General features: G+C 44.6%; 1 protein-coding gene across 3 annotated transcripts in view; it reads right to left on the bottom strand.

Moving 5' to 3' along the window:
* Window positions 1-1,201: 1,201 nt before the first annotated feature.
* The window catches only part of tnrc18 (trinucleotide repeat containing 18), a 44,063-nt gene continuing 24,283 nt past the window's right edge, over window positions 1,202-20,981 (bottom strand). The window contains exons 10-30 of one of the 3 annotated variants that reach the window (XM_038695353.1): window positions 20,345-20,759; window positions 19,073-20,065; window positions 18,813-18,958; window positions 18,597-18,730; window positions 18,317-18,430; window positions 18,016-18,202; window positions 17,597-17,912; window positions 16,768-16,980; window positions 14,025-14,201; window positions 10,130-10,593; window positions 9,560-9,694; window positions 8,802-8,943; window positions 8,589-8,706; window positions 7,421-7,496; window positions 7,137-7,245; window positions 6,619-6,735; window positions 6,049-6,201; window positions 3,327-5,089; window positions 2,958-3,194; window positions 2,442-2,516; window positions 1,202-1,467 (exon numbers count right to left, since the gene is read on the bottom strand). In XM_038695353.1, the coding sequence (XP_038551281.1) occupies window positions 1,261-1,467; window positions 2,442-2,516; window positions 2,958-3,194; window positions 3,327-5,089; window positions 6,049-6,201; window positions 6,619-6,735; window positions 7,137-7,245; window positions 7,421-7,496; window positions 8,589-8,706; window positions 8,802-8,943; window positions 9,560-9,694; window positions 10,130-10,593; window positions 14,025-14,201; window positions 16,768-16,980; window positions 17,597-17,912; window positions 18,016-18,202; window positions 18,317-18,430; window positions 18,597-18,730; window positions 18,813-18,958; window positions 19,073-20,065; window positions 20,345-20,759 (6,291 nt within the window). In that variant the 3' untranslated portion in view covers window positions 1,202-1,260. The remainder of the gene's footprint in view (window positions 1,468-2,441; window positions 2,517-2,957; window positions 3,195-3,326; window positions 5,090-6,048; window positions 6,202-6,618; window positions 6,736-7,136; window positions 7,246-7,420; window positions 7,497-8,588; window positions 8,707-8,801; window positions 8,944-9,559; window positions 9,695-10,129; window positions 10,594-14,024; window positions 14,202-16,767; window positions 16,981-17,596; window positions 17,913-18,015; window positions 18,203-18,316; window positions 18,431-18,596; window positions 18,731-18,812; window positions 18,959-19,072; window positions 20,066-20,344; window positions 20,760-20,981) is intronic. The other 2 variants (XM_038695354.1, XM_038695352.1) reach the window with 2 other exon arrangements.

The raw sequence follows: 20,981 nt of genomic DNA, 5'->3' as shown, positions 1-20,981 counted from the left end.
TTTGCTCACCTTGTTCAGCGCATTCATGGAGTTACTAGAAGTGTTGTAGCTTACCCATAGTTACCCATTTTACTTACCAAAAGAAAAACAAACCTATGTTTCCCAGAATGCTTTGAACATCCCCGACCCAAAATCTCGTAGCTGTGCTGGGTCTCTATTGAGGTTTCTTCTATAAGGTGGAGAAACTGGAGTCTGCCTCCTCTAGTATCTGTTTCTCCCCCTGTTGTTGTCTGACCTCAGTGCAAACAACAAAATACATCAACAGCAGCTTGTTTTTGTTTCATAGTGTTTTCAGGGTGGATTTTTCCTTCAAGACAAGGAACACAAAGATGAAAATGGGAAGTGCGTTTATTAGTACACAATCCTTCCTCTCTCTTTAAACCTGAGTCTCTGAGGGAGTCAGAAGTATTAGTAGCACACAGACGGTTTGCCTGCCCGAGTTAGGATTGTCAAGGGGAATTGAAGGGGTTAAATTAAACAAGGATAAAACTTTAAGTGTTTTTTTTTTGTTAAGTGCTTCTGTTGGACAGCAATGGAAGGAGTCTCTATCTCTCTCTTTCTGTGCGTCTCTTTCTCTCTTTTGCATCTGTCGCTCCTGCTGTTCTGTAGATACATTTATATGACTGTAACATGTAACATCACCACAGCAACATCATAATCACAACGTCACATCACCGGCGTGTGTCTGTCTGTCCGACGGACAGAGGCGGGCCTCTCTCCCATATCATCATTCACAGTTCATTAAAGCTTTTCGACTGTTTACCTCATTAGAAAAAAGTACTCTGACATAAATCTATTACAGAAAATAAAACACTCATATTTCCTCTATATAACTGTGTGTATTACATGGAGGTGGGTATTTACATGTGTCTGTGCACGTGTGAGCGTGTTTATTTACATGTAAAAGGAGACTGAGGTGCTTGTGTGTTCTGAAGCTTTCCCATGAACACAATAAGCACAACATAACGTGGAAATAGAGTCTGTGTGTGCAAAGGTTTCAGGAGACTTGTTCCTTATAATACTGTCTAGTGTCTCCTGTCTCTGTAGTAGTGGCTGTTCATGACAGTCTGTTTAAAGTGTATCATGGTATTGGAGCGGTTGAGTTCAATGAGTCACGGCTGTTAAAGATCCATCATGAATGAAGATCAGTGATTAGACTGTGAAAGACCACGGGTTGAGTTTGACTCCTCAGTGAGTGCAAAGAAGGAAAGCCGGGTCAAGATTTGGTTTCAGCAACTCGTAGTGAGTTTCTGTGTATGTTCAGCAGAGGACTGGGACTCCGTCTGTGTTGAAGATCATGCCCGTGGTGGGTTCATAGGTGCCGGCCAGGTAATAGAGGTCTTCGCTGTCAGCATAGCGGCGCGTGTGGGTCATCTGCTCATACTCCTCCACGCTTACCACCAGGCACTTGTGGCTGACTGTCTGTACGTCGTTCTCGTCGCTGTGAGACGACTGGTAGAGGGCGCGCTGTGACAGAGACAGAGGTTTTTATTCTACTTTTTTTTTTTTTATCCCCCCCCCTTACCCAAAATGAGTTAAAATCCATTTAAACATTAGTAGAGCCATTAAGAGGACTATTGCGCTTAACTGGTGGCTTAACACACTGCTTCTGCCTTTTCAGCTAACGTCAGCTACCTAGCTGAAGCTAACTTTACTCAAAAAACTACTAGCCATTTCATCATTTATACACACTAAATTCTCTAACATTACTATATAAACGCTTTACCAGCAGCTAAAGCTTTTCAGCCAGCACACCAACAAAGTGAGCTAGGTCTTCATAACATCTTTATGCATGTTTTCTCCATTAAGGACCACAACAGAAAAAGTCTTGAACTATATTGTGTCATTCTTGCCATTTTGTAGATGTGTATAATTTAACGTTTTTCTCATAATGTCAAACAAACTAAACAAAAGACCTCTAAGTACCGTTAGTTCGCTAACTTTGGCATTGTTAGCTTTCTGGCTAAAATGCTTTAGCTACAGTTACAGGAGTTTATAGAGTGGTGTTACATCAGTATGGAGTACAAGATATGGATGAATAACATTACTTGTTTAGGCCGTTAAGCTAGCTTCAGCTAAGTAGCTAGCTGAAAAGTCTAGTGCTCAATATGTTTAGCTATAAATTGATCTAGTGAAAGAGAAACGAAAAGTTAAATAAAGTTTTGATTTATTTCATCAACTGATTAAATGAAAACAACAAAATGCTTTTTAAACCAGTTTATTGGCAGTTAAAGTAAAAGTATAAAGCTTTATATTTTCTTTTACACTCAGTTGAATGTTTTTTTTACTAATATGATTATTTAATTATGTATTCAGTTATATTTTTAACATTTAGTCAGTTTTGGGGCTCCATATTGTCCAAGCTCTACTTTATAGTCATAATAAAATCACTGGGGATTTTGAAGCTCAAAACACAGGTGAAATAATAAATTTTTTCTCACCTCCATGAAGTCTTTTCTCTGGATAGAAGAATGCAGAGCTGCTGGTAAAGACTGACCACACATCTGATCCCAGTTCTGGAGAGGAAAGAAGTCTTAGCAAAAAGCTTCGAAACTAATCCCACACAAACATTTTTCTTTTACTTAGCGGTTATGAATGAATCACACATACATTATTAAAAAAGTCATAATTGAGCTTGAGGAAAGAAGAAGGAGGTTGGTTGGAGGATGGTTCTATTAGTTATGAGATTGAACTAAATTATTCTCCTTTCATGAATTACATTTATTTTCTTTACATTTCTTCTTGAAAGGAAATACGTGTCAAAACACTGTGAATAAGACCTGCAGTTATTCAGACAAAATAATTCAAAGAACAAAATTATCTTTTACTGGATGACAAATCTAAATTCTCAGATAGCGATTCATCAGGATGCAAAGTTTTGTTTCTTTACAATGACAACCAGAGCGCTACTGCTCTAGGGAGCACTCTTTTCTTCAGAAGTGGTTTCTAACTCCTACCTTCTTGTCGGTTAGTTTCTTGCCGGGATTTGTCTCTTCTGGATGATAGAACCAGTTAACTCTGACCACCATGTTGCTGCCCCACGACTCCCACATGCTCTGTATGCGGCCGATGAACGGCAGGTTGGGCCGGCCGGCAGACAGGAACACAGCACAGTCACCGATGCGGATCATCTCTCGGCCACGCACAATAGCCTTATAGAAGAGCTTCTTAGCTTTGCCCTTCATACCGCGTCTCTGGAGGTGGGGGTCAGAAGAGGACAGAGCTGGTCACAGAGTGAAAGGACAGACATTCGGACAAAAACTCTAGCCATTTCTCAAAATATGATAATGAAGTTTTCTATCTACTGTATAAACTTGTCTCCTCACCTGTGTGGGTTTCCCAAACCACTTCCAGAGCTGTCTGGCTGGAAGGAAAGCAGAAATCTTGGGCCTGTTCTCCACACTGGGAAGCCTCTGACGTTTAGCCAGCTCCTTGGTTGTAGGGAGATGGACCCCCTCTCTCCGCTTTGGTCTCCCCACCTTCCCCTCTCCTCCGCCGGGCTTTGGTTTCGGAGGACGACCCCTTTGCCCGGACCCTTTCCCGGTGGCTGGTTTAGCGGGTTTAGTTGGAGCAGGAGCAGCAGGAGTAGGAGAGGTTGAAGGTGAGGGAGATTGGGAGGGAGGAGAAAGCTCTTCTTCCTCCACTTTTACCTCCGCCTCCTTCTTCACTTCTTCTTCTTTCGTTTCTTCTTTTGGTTTGTCCTTTGTCGGAGGAGGAGAGGCAGGGCCTGGTGGGGGCGTAAGGGTCCTCTCTTCGTCTGAGCTGCAGGAGGAGTCATCAGTGGACGAAGAGGATGACGAAGATGATGATGATGAAGAAGATGAGGATGAACCAGAGCAGGATGAAGAGGAAGAAGAGCAACTTGAGGTGCATTTCTTCTTTTTGCACTTCTTCTTCCCTTTCTCCCCTTCTTCCTCCGACTCTGAGCTGCTGCTACTCTGAGATTCCTCTTTCATCTTTCTCTCCTCTCTTTTCTCCGCTTCCTTTCTCTCCTCTTTTTTACCCCTTTCCTCTCTGCTGTCCATCTCCTGTCCTCTACCAGCACCTCCACGACTATCTGCTTTCTCTTTAGCCAGCGTTGGCACTTTGTAGGTGGAGTCTTTCTCTGGCAGGCCGGTTTCTCTATCTGGAGCTCTCAGTTTAGCCTTTAGCAGTTTCTGATTGGCTGTGGCTGTGGTTGTGGTTATGGGGGTGTGGTCCCGTCTGACCCCCCGACCCTCCAGCAACATCAGAGCCTTGGTCTTCTTGGTCTTGGGGGAGGTGACACCTTCATGGTCGAGCTTCACAAGGGGCTCCGCAGACAGTGGCTTGCGCCTCACAAGCGAGCCCATGTCATTTTGCCCTGAGCTGGACTTGGGTCTGGAGATGGGGCTGGGTCTGGGGCTGGAGGATAGCTGGTCGGATGGCATCTTCAGTTTGGGTCTGAGGGCAGATGATGAAGATAATGAAGACAATGATGATGAAGGTCTGGGAGTCAGTGAAGAGCCAGGCTTGCCTGTTGACAGCCTGGAGGTGGGGCTGGGTATGAGCCCAGAGCTGAGGCTAGGTCTGGAGCTGCTGTGATGGTCCGAGGAGGGCTTGGTTTTGGGTGTGGAAGCAGAAGTGGGTCTTGGTGTGGACGAAGCACTTTGCTTGGGTGCAGTAGATGATGATGCTATATTGGGCCTGGACATCGGTCTGTTGGTGGTGGGACTGACACTGCTGGAATTTTCTCTTTCTCTGCGCTGGTTGTTGTATGAGCTGAGGTTGGGCTCGCTGTACAGATCCACAGTCAGGACCTTCCCATAGGTGGAGGGGTAGAGGGATGGGGGTAGAGCGCGGGCAGTTTTAGGAGCAGGAGGCAGGGCTGAGCTGGCTTTCCTGGGCACTGGGTTTGGAAGGGTAGGACTACTTGCAGGGGACGTGGTGGAACTCTTGCGGCCCGGCTTTGCCTGGATTGCCATTGTCGGCCGGGATGCAGGCCGGGGCTTCTCCTGAGCTGCCTTCTGTACAGTAGAGGTCCTGTCCTGGGGAGGCTTGGCTGGAGGCTGGGGTCGCTCTGCAGCCTGGGTGGAGGAAGATGCAGGACCCTCAGGCTTCACGGAGGTTTCTGGAAAGAAGAAGGAAAAACAATAAGAAGTTGAACAACTCTCTGCTTTTTTTGGTCAAACAACTACACTCTAAATGGATTTATACTGGATGTGCTGATGTTTTCATTGTGTGGCTTTCATGTTTTTTGTGGTCTGCAGCCTCACATGCTGAGAACAGTAGACAAATCAGCAAGAAAACAATTCTGAAACAAAACACTGCATATAAGAACTGCTTACGCAGTAGAAACAAGGCCAGAATCAGCAAATCAGACATGCGACATGCCATATATTACAGCTAGAGTAATAGACCCTGAGCTTTACAGAACAACAACAAAGCTGTTTGAGCAAATTCATTAAACTGATACAAAAGAGATGACAGCCATGGTCAACTATGAGATGTCTGATGAAAGGCCTGTCTGAGCCTTGAGCTATTTTTGTTGGTTCTGTTGTTTTACAAATATAAAAAAAGACTCCTCAAAGATGATTTTAGCTTTTTAATGGTCTCTATGATAAATATGCTAGAATAATGACATCAAGAAATTGCATTTTACGCATTTCTATTACTATTCCTAATAATCAACAGTAATGAAGTCCATTTCCAACTGTCCTAAATGGATAAGGCACTCAGGAGAGCAACACACTGCACTTCCACTGAGCCAAATAATTTAAAAATCCATTTCTTTTTTAAGACATTATGCTGAAACATTTGGCTCCAGTGTGTGAAGAGATGGTCCCAAGGAATTACTCAAAGAAGGAAAAAGGCAGCGTATCTCAAATGAAGGCAAATGTGATGGCAGTACTTAAAGTACAGTGCACTAGTTTTATTTTAAGCACCCCTCCTTTATTTTTACCTCCCACGGTACCCAAAAATCTCATTTTCTTTCTTTAACTGAAAAGACATTTAGGTCAATCATTTCTATGAAATTCATATTCATTCACCAGTCCGATGATACATTAGAGTCAAGTTCGATAAGCTCACCTGGTTTGGGTTTGGGTTTGCGACCAGGTTTTCCTTTGATCTTAGGCACAGCCTCCTCTGGCTTTGTGGCGGCCTCTTTGCCCTCTTTGCTGCATTTGCGGACTCGTCTCCTAGAGCAGCTGGCCACGAGTAGTGCAGGGGAAGGCTCAGCGCCTGAACAGAAGCAGAGAGCCAGCAGGCTTCATGGCGAGTCTGAAGAATTGAACCTATATGCTTCTCAAGCTTTCGTCATGACTGCAAGACATTTCAGCTATTCAAGTTTCTTAACAAGGAAAAACAAAGACACCCGAATAAAGGCATGCTGCTGTCTCTCTATCTATCTCTATCTATCCACGCGCATAGCATTCATGCAAATGCAGTCAGACGTGATGCTGCGCACACACGCAGTAACATATCAAGGTTCAAACCAAGCAGTGAGGGTAAGATCAAATTTAAATCTGACTGCATGTGAAAGCACTGCTTCAACGGAGAACTAAAAGCAACAAGAAAAATCTAATGAGGTCATGATTAAATGAGATGTTGCTGTTACAGCATTGTCCACCAACTGAGTGTGTGTGCGCGCGCGCTCACAGTGGATCTTGTAGTCTGGCGGCAGCAGTCTGATGTGTGAGAGGGGGATGCGGCCGGTGTCGCCGTCGTCAAACTCCACCGTGATGAGATCATCATTCTCGTCAATATCGGAACTTCCTGTTTGGTGGGGTTGGGGGGAGGGACAGTCACAAGCAAGAAGAGAACATTTGATTTTGACACATTTTAGAGGTTAAAAACGCCTTGTTGTTGTAACTCATGTATTTTGATTTATATAACTGTGTCACATCCAGTAACACAAGCAATATCGTTTCTTACGATTCATTGCATTAAAGCTCAGCTAACTGAAAGTGTTCAATAAGAACAGAACCCAGACCAGTTTTGTTCCCATTACCATCAGTCCCTTCAACGTAATAAACTCTGATGCATTATACTTTGAAGGTCTGTTAAGCTGTTTTATATTTGTTTGTGCTGCCAGCTACAATTAAATTGTCCATGTAAGAGGATTGTGGATCATATCATGTAAGTGGTGGGTGTGTGTTTTTGTGCTGTTGTTGTACCGCTGACAACAGTGCCGGGGTAAAGGCAGCGGTACTGCTGGCTCCAGTAGGCAGCGATGCGGGTGCCCTCTGGGAGGTAGCGCACAGATGGAGGTTTCACATCGATTATCTGCACATACAGAAGAACTGTTATACATCAACATTATACAACAGACTTGGCACATGCACAAAACACTTTCACTTCAAAGTGTTTCACATCTCATGTATGACAGGAAGTAAAGAGATGTGTAACATTTGAGTCTTCCAAATGTGCAGAGGATCGATAGGTGATCCAGTTTACTCACAGCCTCCTGCAGCAGTTGTTCCAAACAGTAGATGTGCGGTCGGTTCCCTCTCTCCCCCTCCACCACCACGCTGTATCTGCAGGGAAGCAATGTGGGAAAAGGGTCAGGGTCAAAAGTTTGGGGTCAGTGAGACAGCACTTTATCTTAATTGACTGCTTTAATGATAAGCAGGCTGAGGAATGCCTTGTCTTTTAGTAACTACCATTGTAGTGCTTTGGCTCAGGCTAAAGTGTTTTCCAGAGCAGAGCTCGGTTTATACCCGCATCCCCCTGGAATATTAATCGTGCCTGAATAGGGCTTTAGTCTGTTTGTTTTCTTATAATGAAGCTTCTCTGGATTTGAGCCTCAGTTAAATTACATATAAATGTAACACTTTATGTTTTCATGTTTGTGTGTATGCAAGTTTGTGCTTGTTTAAAGGAATAGTTTGACATGTCGGGGACATATGCTTTTTTGCCAAGAGTTAGATGAGAAGATTGACAACACACATGTCTGTACGGTTAAATATAAAGCCACATCCAGCAGCCAGTTAGCTTAGCTTAGCATAAAGATTGGAAATAGCTAGCCTGGGGCTATCCACAGTTCCTTAACTGCCTTACAGCATCTCTAAAGCTTGCTAATGAACACATTATATCTTGTTTGTTTAGTCAATACTAAAGTTTGGCTAGCTGTTTTCCCCTGCTTCCAATCTTAATGCTAAGCTAAGTAGCTGATAGCTTTATGTTTAGTGTACAGACACCACAGATGGCAGTATTAAGTGGTATCAATCTCCTCATCTGACTCTCAGCAAGAAAGAAAATAAGTGTATTACCCAAAATATCTATTTCTTCAACAAAATAAAGAGCATCTATGCATGTATGAAACACAGTGACCAGTTAAAATCCTAGTCTCTGTGTTGTGCACGTAAAAAAAAAAACCCTGCAGACGCTGCCTAACAATAGTTTAAATGTCTGGGGGTTTATCCAGCCATGCGCAGCTTAAACAGGTACTTCTCAAATCAAGGACAGCAAACTTTACAGGGGAAGAAAATTGGAGCACACTGATTGATTTACAGCTTTTAATAGTGCAAACAGATGTGTGTGTGTTTCCATTATTAAAAAACTGCAAATCCATCACTGTTCTCCAGGCTTTTTTTTTTAACCCAATGAAGTTTAAAGTCTGTACTCACATGTCAGGGGAGTGTACAGTGTTCACATGTCCCGCGTACAGTAGTTGGTCGTCCATCGGGATCAAAACTCGGAGTCCATCCACCAGAGAGTCCTTATCCAACACGCACTGCACTGGAGCTGAACACGTACAATAAATAGGCATATCATTATCTACTGTGTAAGCCAAGTCTGTAAGCAGGAAGCAGCAGTAGATGGTGTCTTTGTGTACAGACCAGGTGTGGAGGACCTCTCCGACACGCTGTTGCTGCGCGGTGGGAGGAGTTCATCTTCACTGAAGCTGCTGTCCTGGTTGGGCTCGAAGTCTTCGTCTGCCGCCATGCTCTCCATCAGCCGGCTCACCGCTCCCCTGGAAGGCTGCAAAAACACACACACACACACACACACGGGCTTTATATCACAGCACTAATTATGAAAATCAACTGCCTGAAATGTATTAGTTTACGTTGCAAAAACCCAGATTAAAAAAAAAAAAAAAAAAAATCACAATGATGGTGAAATTCTCCTACTACTAAGGTTAATTTGTGGCAGCCGCCCAAAATACCAGGCTGACACACCACAAATTAACTTTTTAAAGTGAAACAGCAAACATATTACAACACTTATGCTGCTAAATACTATTTTCTGCTGCTCCACCACCACAAAAGAGCTCTGCACACATTTAAGCTGCCTTTTGTGTTTCCAAAACAAACTCCAGTTTTGGCTGGTGGCAGACGGAGGGTAATGCAACACTTTGGCAGAAATCACACGTTGCAAGAGGTTTACTTTTTTCTCTCACTAACTGTGTTAATCACAACAGAAGCTATCAGTTCAATTCTTGTTTATTCATGTTTTTGTGCAACATGGCGAGCTAGAAAGTAAAGTGTGTGTGCACATTTAGTTCTAATAACTAAAGTGTTCTGGTTTTGTCCTTGTCAGGATTATTAAGTTCACATCTGTAATGACTTTGCAGCTGATCCATCATCCCACTGACCTCTCTGGCCTTGGTCTTGGCTTTTGGTTGGCTCTTGCGTGCCGGGCTGAGGCTTAGAGGGACAGGGCCCTCTGGGATTGGACTACACAGAGTGGACGGGCTCACAGGAAGAGGAGAGACCTTCAGCTTCTTTTTCTGATTTACAAAAATCACAACACACAGAATTAAAACATGCATATGACGGATGCTACTGAGGATCTACTGGACAGATTTATATTTTCTAACACACACACACACACACACACACACACACACGGAGGGTGGGATGATGCCAGGCTGCCTGCAGTTGCCCATTCTTGTCAGCAACACGACACAGGCAGCAGGGGAGTGCTGCAGTGACTGATGTACTGGGGAACCCTGCTGGCACTCTGACACATACACTTAAACACACACTCATGAACACAGAGGTGTTGAGGGAGACAAAAGGATGTGAGGGAATGGGAGTTTGAGGAGAGGAGTGAAACAGTAACAGAGAAGAAAGATAAGCAAAGTACGGAGGGGGTAAAAAAGAGTCTCTTTGTTTTTCCAGTCTCAGTTGAAGAATAACAACCCGATGAATAATTAACGTACTTTCACCGCATCTTTCCCCTCTCTGCTGGGCGGAGTGGGTTTGGGTCTGGAGGCGGGCTTTGGGGTGAGAGGTGGGGCTGAGCTGGAGGGGGAGCTCTGACTGGTGGAAGCAGAGGCAGACACAGACATCTGACTGGCCGAGGCGGTGGCATCATGGAGGAAAATCCTCTCACTGCGTCGTCGGTTCCAGCCCTCGTCCTCGCTGAAGCCTCCGACCCCAGAGCTGGTGGGGAGGTCGAAGCTAAACTGCCGTGGCGACCGGGGAGAAGGCCGTGGTTTGGGAAGAGGCTTGTGTTTGACTGGCTGTGCTTCGTCTTGCTTGGTGGGGCTGGTCTGGTCGATGCGGCGGGTTGCCGGGGGCAACAAGGGGAGCTCTGGGACAGAGCGTTTGCCGTGCAGAAGGGAGGGGAACTTTCTCAGCCGCAAGTCCGAGCCAGAGTCCGACCACTCACACTCGGATGACCCTGATGGAGGAGAGGAGAGTGTCACATGATGGAAAAACTCTTCCTGTCTCACACACTTTACAGAAACAAAACACAGCCTCTTCCCATAGACATGCAGACAGTAATAAACCCAGGTGTTAGATTCTCTGAAATCAATAACCCTGTGAATAGGACTATTGATCAATTTGAAAATAATACATAATTCAAGAATGAATCATTACATGCACCTTGATGTGACAATTATAAATTAATGGTTATTTAACCATTAATCAATAACACAATCCTGAATAAATGCTTAGGTGGCTCAACCACCAAAAATTACAATTATAGCCTGAAATGCTGTCAGGGAAACCTGTGAAATTTGTAAATGCAGGAGAGTTGGTGCAGCGAACAGGTTGGTCTATGTTTTCTTGAAATATAATAAGGAAAGCCAAATCGCTGTTATTTTCTACTGAATAAACAGAGATTCTGTCAACCTTCAATGAATTTGTGAAGATGGCCACTGCGTGTTGCATGCTTTGTTTGCATTACTAATTAACATCATTCAGGGCGTAGAATTCCTATAAAACTATACACCGATCAGCTATAACATTATGACCATGTCATTTCAGTGGGGGTGATATATTAGGCAGCCAGTGAACATTTTGTCCTCAAAGTTGATGTGTTGAAGCAGGAAGGATTTGAGCAACTTTGATGAGCAAACTGTGATGACGACTGGGTCAAAGCATCCCCAAAACTGCAGCTCTTGTGAGGTGTTCCTGCTCTGCAGTTGTCAGTCCAAGGGACGAAAAGTGGTGAAGTGGTGACAGGGCCACTGATGCATGTGGGGAGCGAAGGCTGGCCCGTGTGGTCCGATCCAACAGACGAGCTACTTCAGGTCAAATTGCTGGTTCTGATAGAAAGGTGTCAGAGCACGCATCACAGTTTGTTTCGTAAAGGGCCCCGTAACTGCAGACCAGTCAGAATGCCCATGCTGACCCCTGTTGACTGTCGAAAGCGCCTGAAATGGGGATGTGAGCATCAGAACCGAACTACGGCGCAGTGGAAGAAGGTGGCCTGGGTCCTGGACATTGGGTCCTGCCATTCATGTGGATGTTAGTTTGACACGTAACACTGTTGAAGACCATTTACACTCTTTCAAGGTCTGATGGCTGTGCCCTCTTTCAGCAGGATAATGCACCCTGCCACAAAGCAGGAAAGTTTGGGGTTAAGGTGTTGACTTGGCCTCCAAATTCTCCAGATCCTTGAGGACTCACCTTACGGGACTTAAAAGATCTGCTGCTGACATCTTGGTGCCAGATACCACAGCACACCTTCAGAAGTCTAGTGAAGTCCATGCCTCGACGGGTCAGGGCTATTTTGGTGGCAAAAGGGGGACCGACACAATATTAGGCAGGTGGTCATAATGGTATGGCTGATCAGTGTATTTTGCACAGACTAATGTTTTTTGTCTTAATTTTGGAATTTGGAGCTGTTGTCAGGCAGTTTCTTGGAGGGGATTTCCCACAACGGACCAGCACGAGGTCTCTCCTCAAACCATTTCGGATGCCACACAGCAGATCAAATCTGAAATGTCCATTTCAACAACAAAAAAAATCAACTGATATAATCCAAGTCAGCCAATAACATTCAAGGATGGCTGACTACTCTTTGGGAGCAAGTGTCTGAACTGGAACAGAAAGTGAGCTAAATGAGGATAATGCTTATGATGTGGTTGATGTATGGTTTACGGGTGGAGACTCTTGAAAAAGAAAATCCATACCTTAAGGTTAGGGTGGAGGATGCTGAAAGCAGATCTTTGAATCTGTGTTTCATTTAAGTTCCTGAAATCGCGAAGGGCAGCGATGTTGTCAGCTTTGTGAAACAACTTATCCCACTTGTCTTGGTAAGAGAAATTTTCTTACTCCCCCAGTCACTGTGAGTGTGCACCATTCTCACACCTTGCCTCAGCAGGATGCCAGAGCTTGTCCGTGGCCAATCCTGGTACAACATCATTTCTAGGACACAGTGAGGATTCTTCGGCTTGCAAGGAGTAAGCAGTGGCTCTTGCATAATGAGTTCAATCCATATGTCAGCGCCAGGGCTACTCAAGAAACGCATGGAAATTTGACTGTTAAGAAGAAACTCCGAGAGACCTCAGCATGAAATATTCAGTATTGTATCCATCTACATTGAGAGTGATCATTGATGGCAATCCAAGTCTGTTCAGCCACCCTTCAGAAGCAGTCTTTTCTTTGTGACTTCTCATAACATTTTCCATGATGGAATACGTATGTGTTGTCATCATTCAAGCGAGCTCCCCTTTATTTTCTTTAACTTCTTTTCCTACCTTAACATTAACTGAGTCACCCTACTTGAAAGGACTATTGATTAGTATTATATAGTGCGGGGCTACTGTGACTGGTTAATGCATCTTTGCTTTTTATGATTGTCTACAGCACTTTTTTTTGAGTTGCCACTCCCCAACACCTTTTAAGATTTGGATGGTACAGACTGTAAACACTGCCGTAAATTGTGTTATCCTGTGGCCTTCAGCTACAGACAATCAAAAACTATCATTAATAATGTGAAAAAGACTGCTCTCGTGTGCTATTCTTAGTTTATTTCTGTGCATTTTACTTTCTCACTTCTGTTTGAGCCCATGTTTATCAAGGGATGAGGGTTTTCTGTAACTAATAAAATTCACTTGAGCTTTTGCCCTGTGGTGTTTTTATGTGTGAATTTATGTCCTATTTTTGTTTGTTTTTGTTTTTTGGTTATTGGTGATATCAACTCCTGCTAGTTAAACGTTATGCTAGTGGTGTTTCTCAACAGGCATTGTTCTGGCTTAATTCTTACCTTCACAGTCGTCATTGTTTCTTTTTGTCACAACCCATATTAAGAAGGGTGTACCACAAAAATCTATATTTCTTCAATTTTTATTAATGATTTTCCAAAAATGCGTTGTATTTATTTTGTTCAGTTATATGCAGATGACACTGTTACATATAGTTTAATTTTTCCAGAGATATCATGTAGCAGAACACCTCTGAAACACACCTTCATCCTTTTTTAAAATTGTGCCTAGAATCTTAAAGAAACTGGGAGACTTGCCTCTAAGTTTAAAGCACCATCAGACTGGAATCATTTGCTCTCTCAGATTTATTCATTATTTGCACTTTATTATTTACTCTGCTCATGTACCTCAAATGTACTTGTTCTTGATTGTATTTACCTTAATTTTCAGTTTATTGGTCAACTCAGTACATGGACCAGAGATGTAATGTGTGTGGTATGGGACTGTGGTGGAGCCCTTGTCTATTTGTATTTTCTTGTTGATGTTACTAAATGTATTGTTTTGTATGGATCATTTAATTTATTAACATGATTAAAATTAGAAATAAATAAATACCTTTTCACAGACATGACACTTTGTAATGCACAACTCATTTGTATCGGTTGTGTTGTGTTACCCAGAGTGCTTTGCCTGCTGCGGTGTTTGCCGTCATGGAGAAGGCTCAATGGGGTGGAGCTGACTGGGAGCGCGCTCGCCGCAAACCTGGCCAGCAGACCCAGCCCGCTCTCCTCACAGCCGCCATCATCGTCCGAATCGGACTCATCCTCATTGTCGTCGTCATCCTCGGAGGTCTCTGTTTAAGAGAAAAGATTTTCAGTTCTGAGATGTGGCTGCAGCATGGGTCTGGGCCAAAGGTCAAATCACTTCCTATTGTTTCTACTCACTGCAGACACAAAGACTGCACCACAGAGATGTTGAATTAAGAAAATCAAGATGCAACTTTTCTAACACAAGACACTGTGGTAGCATGAATCTGACAATAACAGACTGTCTAGACAAATACCCAGATAGACACAGACGCACACACAAGCATTATCTCACAGCTTAACATCTAGGCTGATCAGAGACAAGACTGGAGAGAAAGGACAGAGACTGACAAACCACTGCAGCCTGCCTTCACAATGTAATGCAGAGTAAGCAAGATACAGCAGGAAAAACTGATTTAGCACATACATGCATATGAGATACACACAGCTGCTGAGACCATGTTAGCTGAAACTCTGACTCAGATATAAACTATTGTATGTGTGCGAGCACGCGCACACAGACACACACACACAGTATAATACTGCGGGTTAGCTGTGTGTTTCTGGTAGTTAGCAGTTAGGTCCATGGCAACAGATGAGCAGGAGGAGGGTCTCCACAGGGGTTAGGGTGTTAACATTGAGGGTGGATGCACAGTACAAGATCTCTTCAACCACCAGACAACCTAACTTATTATAGTAGCATAAAATTAGCTATTTTGTATTTTTATTTAAAAATATCTTAACACCAGGTTGAAAAGAAGGGTTATGCAGCCCTCTGTGTTTAAAGTTTCGAGTACGTCACACCTCTAACCACACCAAGAGGTGATGTCATGGTGTACCAGAGTACACCTGTACATCACTGCCGCAAGGTGTTAAACCAATGGAGGTCAACAAAAGCTGATGAAAAGGATTTTAGCAGCATTAAGTTGCTCTTTAACTAAAACAATAATGCTTAATTTGATTTATAAGGCTTGTTTGAATTAAACTGTTTACTTTTGTTGTGGTTCCATACAAAAATAAAATGGACCAATTAAAATAAAAAAAATTAAAAAACTTATTTAACTTACTAATTATTGTTTTAGGAGCCAAATCTGGTGCACCCTGTACTGTGAATCCACTATGTGCTAACAGTAGCAAGCAGATGATACAACAGGTAGGCACTGAGAGGACAGCCCTGTGAGGCCCCTTGGTATAACATGGTTCATTACATCCTCTGTCCCAGCAGAGCACAAAAAGTCTTCCTTTAAACTTTTAAAAGCCATCAGGAGAAAGTTTTGGGTAAGTGGGGGTAACCATGGCTCTCATTAGCGAGCTTTGATTTGTGAGAACAGTAAAAGTATAAAAACAAAAATAAGGTAAAAGATAATGTTCTGTGTATGTAGTTCAATTTCAGCATAGCCCATGTTAGAGGTCAAAAAAGAATAAAGGGAGGGGCACCTTCTACTTACAGAGCAGGTGACAGGGGTGTGGCCTCAGGCAGGGCAGGGCGGGGCAGCGCAGCGGCGAAAGCGCAGCCTAGCCATAGCATAGCCTGGCCTTAGCAAAGTCAAGCTTAAGCAAAGCTTTAGCCACAGCTTAGACTAGCTGTAGCGAGGTAGCATAGGCTCAAGGCTGCGCTAGTCCTTGCCAAGCTTCTGTAATGTTGCAGCAGCAGCACAAGCACATGGAACAAGGCTGAGAGACACTCAAAGCATCATGGGTAAGACAGCGGTGGGGGGGGGGGCAGAGGTGAGGAGGGAAAGGTAAGAAGACAGAGCAAGGTGTCTGAGAGCGCAACGTAAAAGGGAAAAGGGTTATTTGAAGGTTTAGTAGACAGAGGAGCTCTATTGTCCAAATATCCCCAACATGTAATATGGTGCCATTCAAGTTTAGAATGAGTAGGAATGCATTCATTTCCCCCACATCGCCAAAAAGCTGGACCACATCATCAATAAACATTTAGTCTGATGTAAATGTAACTAACCTTACTAAAATAGAAAAAAAATTATTATTACTTTTCCCTTTACTTTATGACCATTTAAACTGACCAGGAAATCCACCATCAACCTTCTACATGTTTCAGTTTTCCAGATGTAAACTTTTAAACTTGAACAGTGTTTTTCAGACTTTGCCAGGAGGAACTGAAGGGATATTTGACGAACAGAGCCGTCTTAAGGATGTGTGAGGTGCAGTGGCAGCTGGACAGAGTGACAGAGACGGACAGACAGATGAAGCAGACACAAGGACCACAGCGCTTCGCTTTCTGTGCCAATTAAATCAACACTTTTAATAAAGCTTATAGGTATCAAACTGCAATACAACTTTATGAAAAAAATCTCACAATTCACACAATTTTTCAATGTACAAAATGCTACAAAAACACGATTTGCAATCCAGGCAATTAAAAAAAAAAAACACATAATAGAAATAGGTAAACTCTTTTTTTTTTTTAAAAGGCAACTTTGCAGAGAAGCCAGCAGCAAGAGAGGTAGGGATGGTCAAGCTAAAGCACAGTCTGAAAACAGCTGCCTTAGCAAAATGCAAACAAAGACACAAGCTGTGACAAGGCTCACAGACACATTTTTGTCTGACTCAACAGCGAGGGGCGAGGAGCTGTAGGATATGGTCAGTAACCTTGGTCGAAGGAGTCGTCAGAGGAGCTGAGGCCCGCTTCCTCCAGCAGCAGGGATAAGTGCTTGTGTTTCTTCTTCTGAGACTTTTGACTGGATAGCAGGGATGTCGGCGACGATGCAGACCGCCTCTTCCTGGTCAGGTTGTCTAGGGAACGCGTCCCTGAGGGAGGGGGCCAGCCCCTTTGAGCAGAAGTGCGCTCCTCTGAATCTGAGTCTGGTGCAGAGAAAGTACGGTTAATGATTCATAACCCATGAGTCAGTTTTTTAAGCGCAAGTCTGGCGTTATTTATTTTCTTGTAAACAAATCCCATAAAAATACCAAAGCCAACTATTTCCTAGGCCGTCTCTCAATTTTTTCCCACTTCACTACCCTGTCTGTGGGCCTTTATCTTCTACTGAAGATGTAAAATCTCTTACAACAGGTCACATATACATTGTTCTATTCATACTTGAACAGGACGAAATAGTACTTTTGCTGGGAACTATTTTCAGTGGCAGGTGAATACACATTTTGCGCTCTAGAGTATTTTAGATATCAAGCTTTGGACACACCGACTATTACTTGTTGTTACTGTTCATGGGATTTGTTGACAACAAGAAAACAAAAGTAATCGTAACTCAAGACTCAACTAGTAAGTGGAGAAATATCAAGACAAATAGAGTACTTCCAGCCTTATCACTTTCTACAAACTAGAACCAGAGGTACAGCACAGAGTTACTGACAGCAGTGGTTTGATGATGGTTTCTAAAAACATTACTTGGACTTCATTAGTTCTGATCTGACAACATCAGTCATATAAAGCAGTTGTGTCTCGTCTCCAGGTACTCACTGTTGGAGCAGCTGCTGAGCTCTGATCTCATGGGAGAGAACAAAGCAGTCTTCTTCTGACCTTTCTCCTTCTGGACGGTCTCCGAAGCAGAAGCCTTGGCAGCCATTTTGTGCTTCCCTCCTTTGACAGACGGGTGGATGCCACGCTCCTTCATCTGACTTTCCACAGACTTGCCCTTCGACTTGTTAACTACTTTTGAGCTGGAGGCAAGTTTGCGAGACGCACTGAGTGAGCCGAGCTGCGAGAGCGAGAGCGCTCTGTCGAGGTCTGACGCCAGCTGCTCCTGCTCACAGACGTGGCCACGCTTCGCCTTCTGCTGAAAATGCCACAAAAAACACAAAGAACTTCATTAATTTACTGGAACAATGGCATATTAACACTGCAGCCATAATCAAAACATGCATTTCCAAGAGGCCTACCTCCAGAGAATGACTAGTGGATGGCTCCTGGTCATTCCAGCTCTTCTTCTTCTTTTTCTTCTTTTTCACCTTCACTCCTCCACTTCCTGCCTCCGTCTCCTCTTCTTCTCCTCTGGACACCCGGAACCTCTTCTTCTGTCCCTCCCCAGCTTCAGAGTCCTCCGAGTATTGCACTGTCCTACCCACCCTGAGACATCGGAATATTTGCACTGTACATGCCACAACACCAAAAAACATGCAAACAGAAAAACATGCAAAATTGGTATAAAAATGGTTGAATTGAGCTGTAAGTCACACTCACTTTCCAGGCCTGCTGTCCAGTTTAGGAGGTGTAGTTAAGTGTTTCCTTTTCCTGGGTCGTCCTCTGCCCCGCCTTGTCAGACTCCGCCTCTCATCCTCCTGCTGCTGACGCTCACTGACATATGCATAAAAGAGTTATAGGTGTATGTTTGTCTAGGATGGCGGCGAGGGAATGATTGTTTTAGTCGTGTGTATCGCTGTGTAATAGCAGTAGAGTGGTTAAATTATCTCGTATGTGGCTCTTACAGTAAGTATGTGCAGCTACGTGAAATAACACTCACCGTTTGTCTCTGCGTCTCTGCAGCCTGCTCAAATCTCTCTGCTTCTCCTTATACGTCTTCTGCAGCTCGGCCAGGCGAACGCGGTATTCCACTTCCACTGCATCCAACACGTCCACAGACATTTTACTGTACAGCTACAGAGGTGAGAGGAAAGTGTCACAACATTTCACAGACGGGCACATTTTCTTCTCTGGCTGACACTGCTCTTCATCTTACCGGCTCCTCCTTCCTCTGCCTCCAGCTGTACTTCTTGTTGGGGTCCAGCGTTCTGGGCAGATCAATGTGGGACTGTTTCTCAATGGCCTCCAACAAAATCTGCCTGCTTGCTTCAAGAAGACAGTCCAAACCCTCTAAAGTCAGATCTGAATGGGACGCACATGAATATTATTAGTTTTAATTTAACCATTTCTTTTTATTCCTCTCCTCTCTTATTGCCCTACATTTCCCCACCTCTTACCCCCCTTATATCCACTCACCTCGCTCCAGGCTGATGTTCTCCATCTCATGCTGGGCCATTTGGCTAAGCAGGGCCATCCCCTCTAGTGCCACCATCTCCAGAGCACCGGCGCTGCTGCAGTCTGCACCCAGGGGAGGGTTTTCTATTTGCGGTATGAGTATTTGAGCAGGCGGGGTACAGGGGCGTGCCTGGGCCATTTCACTGGCCGTCAGCAGAGCAAGCATCCCTGCCATGGGATCCTCTGGACCGGTGACCAGCGTGAGTGGGGAGTTGGAGGTGGGATGAGGATAAATGGGAGTTTCAGCGACACTTTCTTTTTGAATGGGAGTGTGTGAGTTGATTCGAGTGTCTGGCTGTTCTTGGTCACACATAGCACTGGTGGTTTGCTCTAGTGACGAGCACATCAGACCTGATTCCTGGCTGTCTGAATCTGCAGTGATGCATGATGGGTATCGTTCTGGATCCTTGATGACCTCTGGTTTCGGCTCGGCTTCTGTGTGTGGAGGAGGCAGGGGATATGCAGCCTGACAGGAGTAAGATGACACCTCCATTTTGATTTGCCCTCCTTCCTTCTCTTCCTCCCTTACTTCTTCCAGTCTTTTAGCTCGTTGCAGTGGAGGGCTGGGGACACAAAGAGGAAGCGTTTGAGCATGGGGCTTCTGGGCTTCCCCGTCTTCGTCTCTGTCCTGGCTGGCTAGCACAGGGCTGCAGCTCTGGTGAAGGGGACCCAGAGGTTCTGGCGGCATGTCAAGCTGAGGCGGCTCCACGCCGGGTTCCTGCTTGAGAAAAGATCCCGTCTTTGACGGCTCTACTTTCTCTGGCTTGATGTCTGCATCCAACAGCCTTGAATGGAGGTGGGCTGAGGGCAAAGGGGCAGCAGAGGCAGGAGAGCGGGAGTGGTGGGGTGGGACAACTTCTGTGTTTGCCCCTGTGGGTGCTGGGATGTGATAAGGGGGGAAAGTTGAGCCAAATGGGGCACTGATGGACTGGTATGGGTAACCTGGAGGGAGATCTGTCATAACAATAAAGCAAAAATACAGAAATTAATACCAAAATCAAGCACAGGCCTGATTTATCCATTACTCAAACATTCTTCAATATTTCACACTACTGGAAACTTATCTTATATACTCAGCCTCATGACTGAAGCTCATAAAGTATCAAACAAACTAGATGAGCTCCAACATCTCATAAACCTCCTGTATAATATACAAACATTTAGCCACAAATACACAAGAATACAAGTGTCTCTAACTCGGTTAATATACAGGGTGAGCAGCTGATGACTCACCAGAGTAGATGCCTTGAAAGGACGCAGAGGCCGGCTTCTGTCCCCTTCTCTGGTCCCTCCGTCCCACTTCGCCCTCCTCGGACACCTCCTGTTTAGGTCGCCGTGGGGAGGATGGAGGCGGAGAGGCTGAGCGTGGAGAAGGCGGGTGAGGCAGGGGTGTCGGCGGGTGAGACAACACTCTCTGCCCACCTTCCTCTGACTTGAGGGTGGTCACTGGCGAAGGGAGCGGAGGCAGCGGGGTGAGGGAGGAGGTAGACGGGGTTGGCGAGCGAGAGTGGGGGGGCGGTTTGCGGGGGTGCAGGACGGGTGAGGGAGACGGGGAAGATACCGAGGTGGGGCGGAGTTTGGGGTCGGCGTTCCGCTTGTCTGCTTTTTCTTCCATCTCCGGCCGATGCTCACTGGCCTTTAAACGCTCCTGAAACACGGGGAGAGGAGACGGCTTTGTATTCATGATGTGACATATTCAAAGTATAAATATTAATTTGTGGTTGCATTGTTTAGACTTCCTTGACCGTAATCTTCTGCGGCTGCAGGATGCTGTGTAAGTGGCTGTTCAGTGAATGTGTTGTATTTTATCATAAAAGTGTGTGAAAAACACAAATGAGCCACAAAGTTTAACAAATTAAAAATATATTTT

Source organism: Micropterus salmoides, unplaced genomic scaffold (assembly GCF_014851395.1).
Source record: "Micropterus salmoides isolate LMB-PRFRI ecotype aquatic unplaced genomic scaffold, ASM1485139v1 Ms_hic_scaffold_10, whole genome shotgun sequence".
NCBI classification, from domain to species: Eukaryota; Metazoa; Chordata; class Actinopteri; order Centrarchiformes; family Centrarchidae; genus Micropterus; species Micropterus salmoides.
Note: the sequence above shows the minus strand (reverse complement) of the source record. Positions and strands in the feature narration are given on the sequence as shown.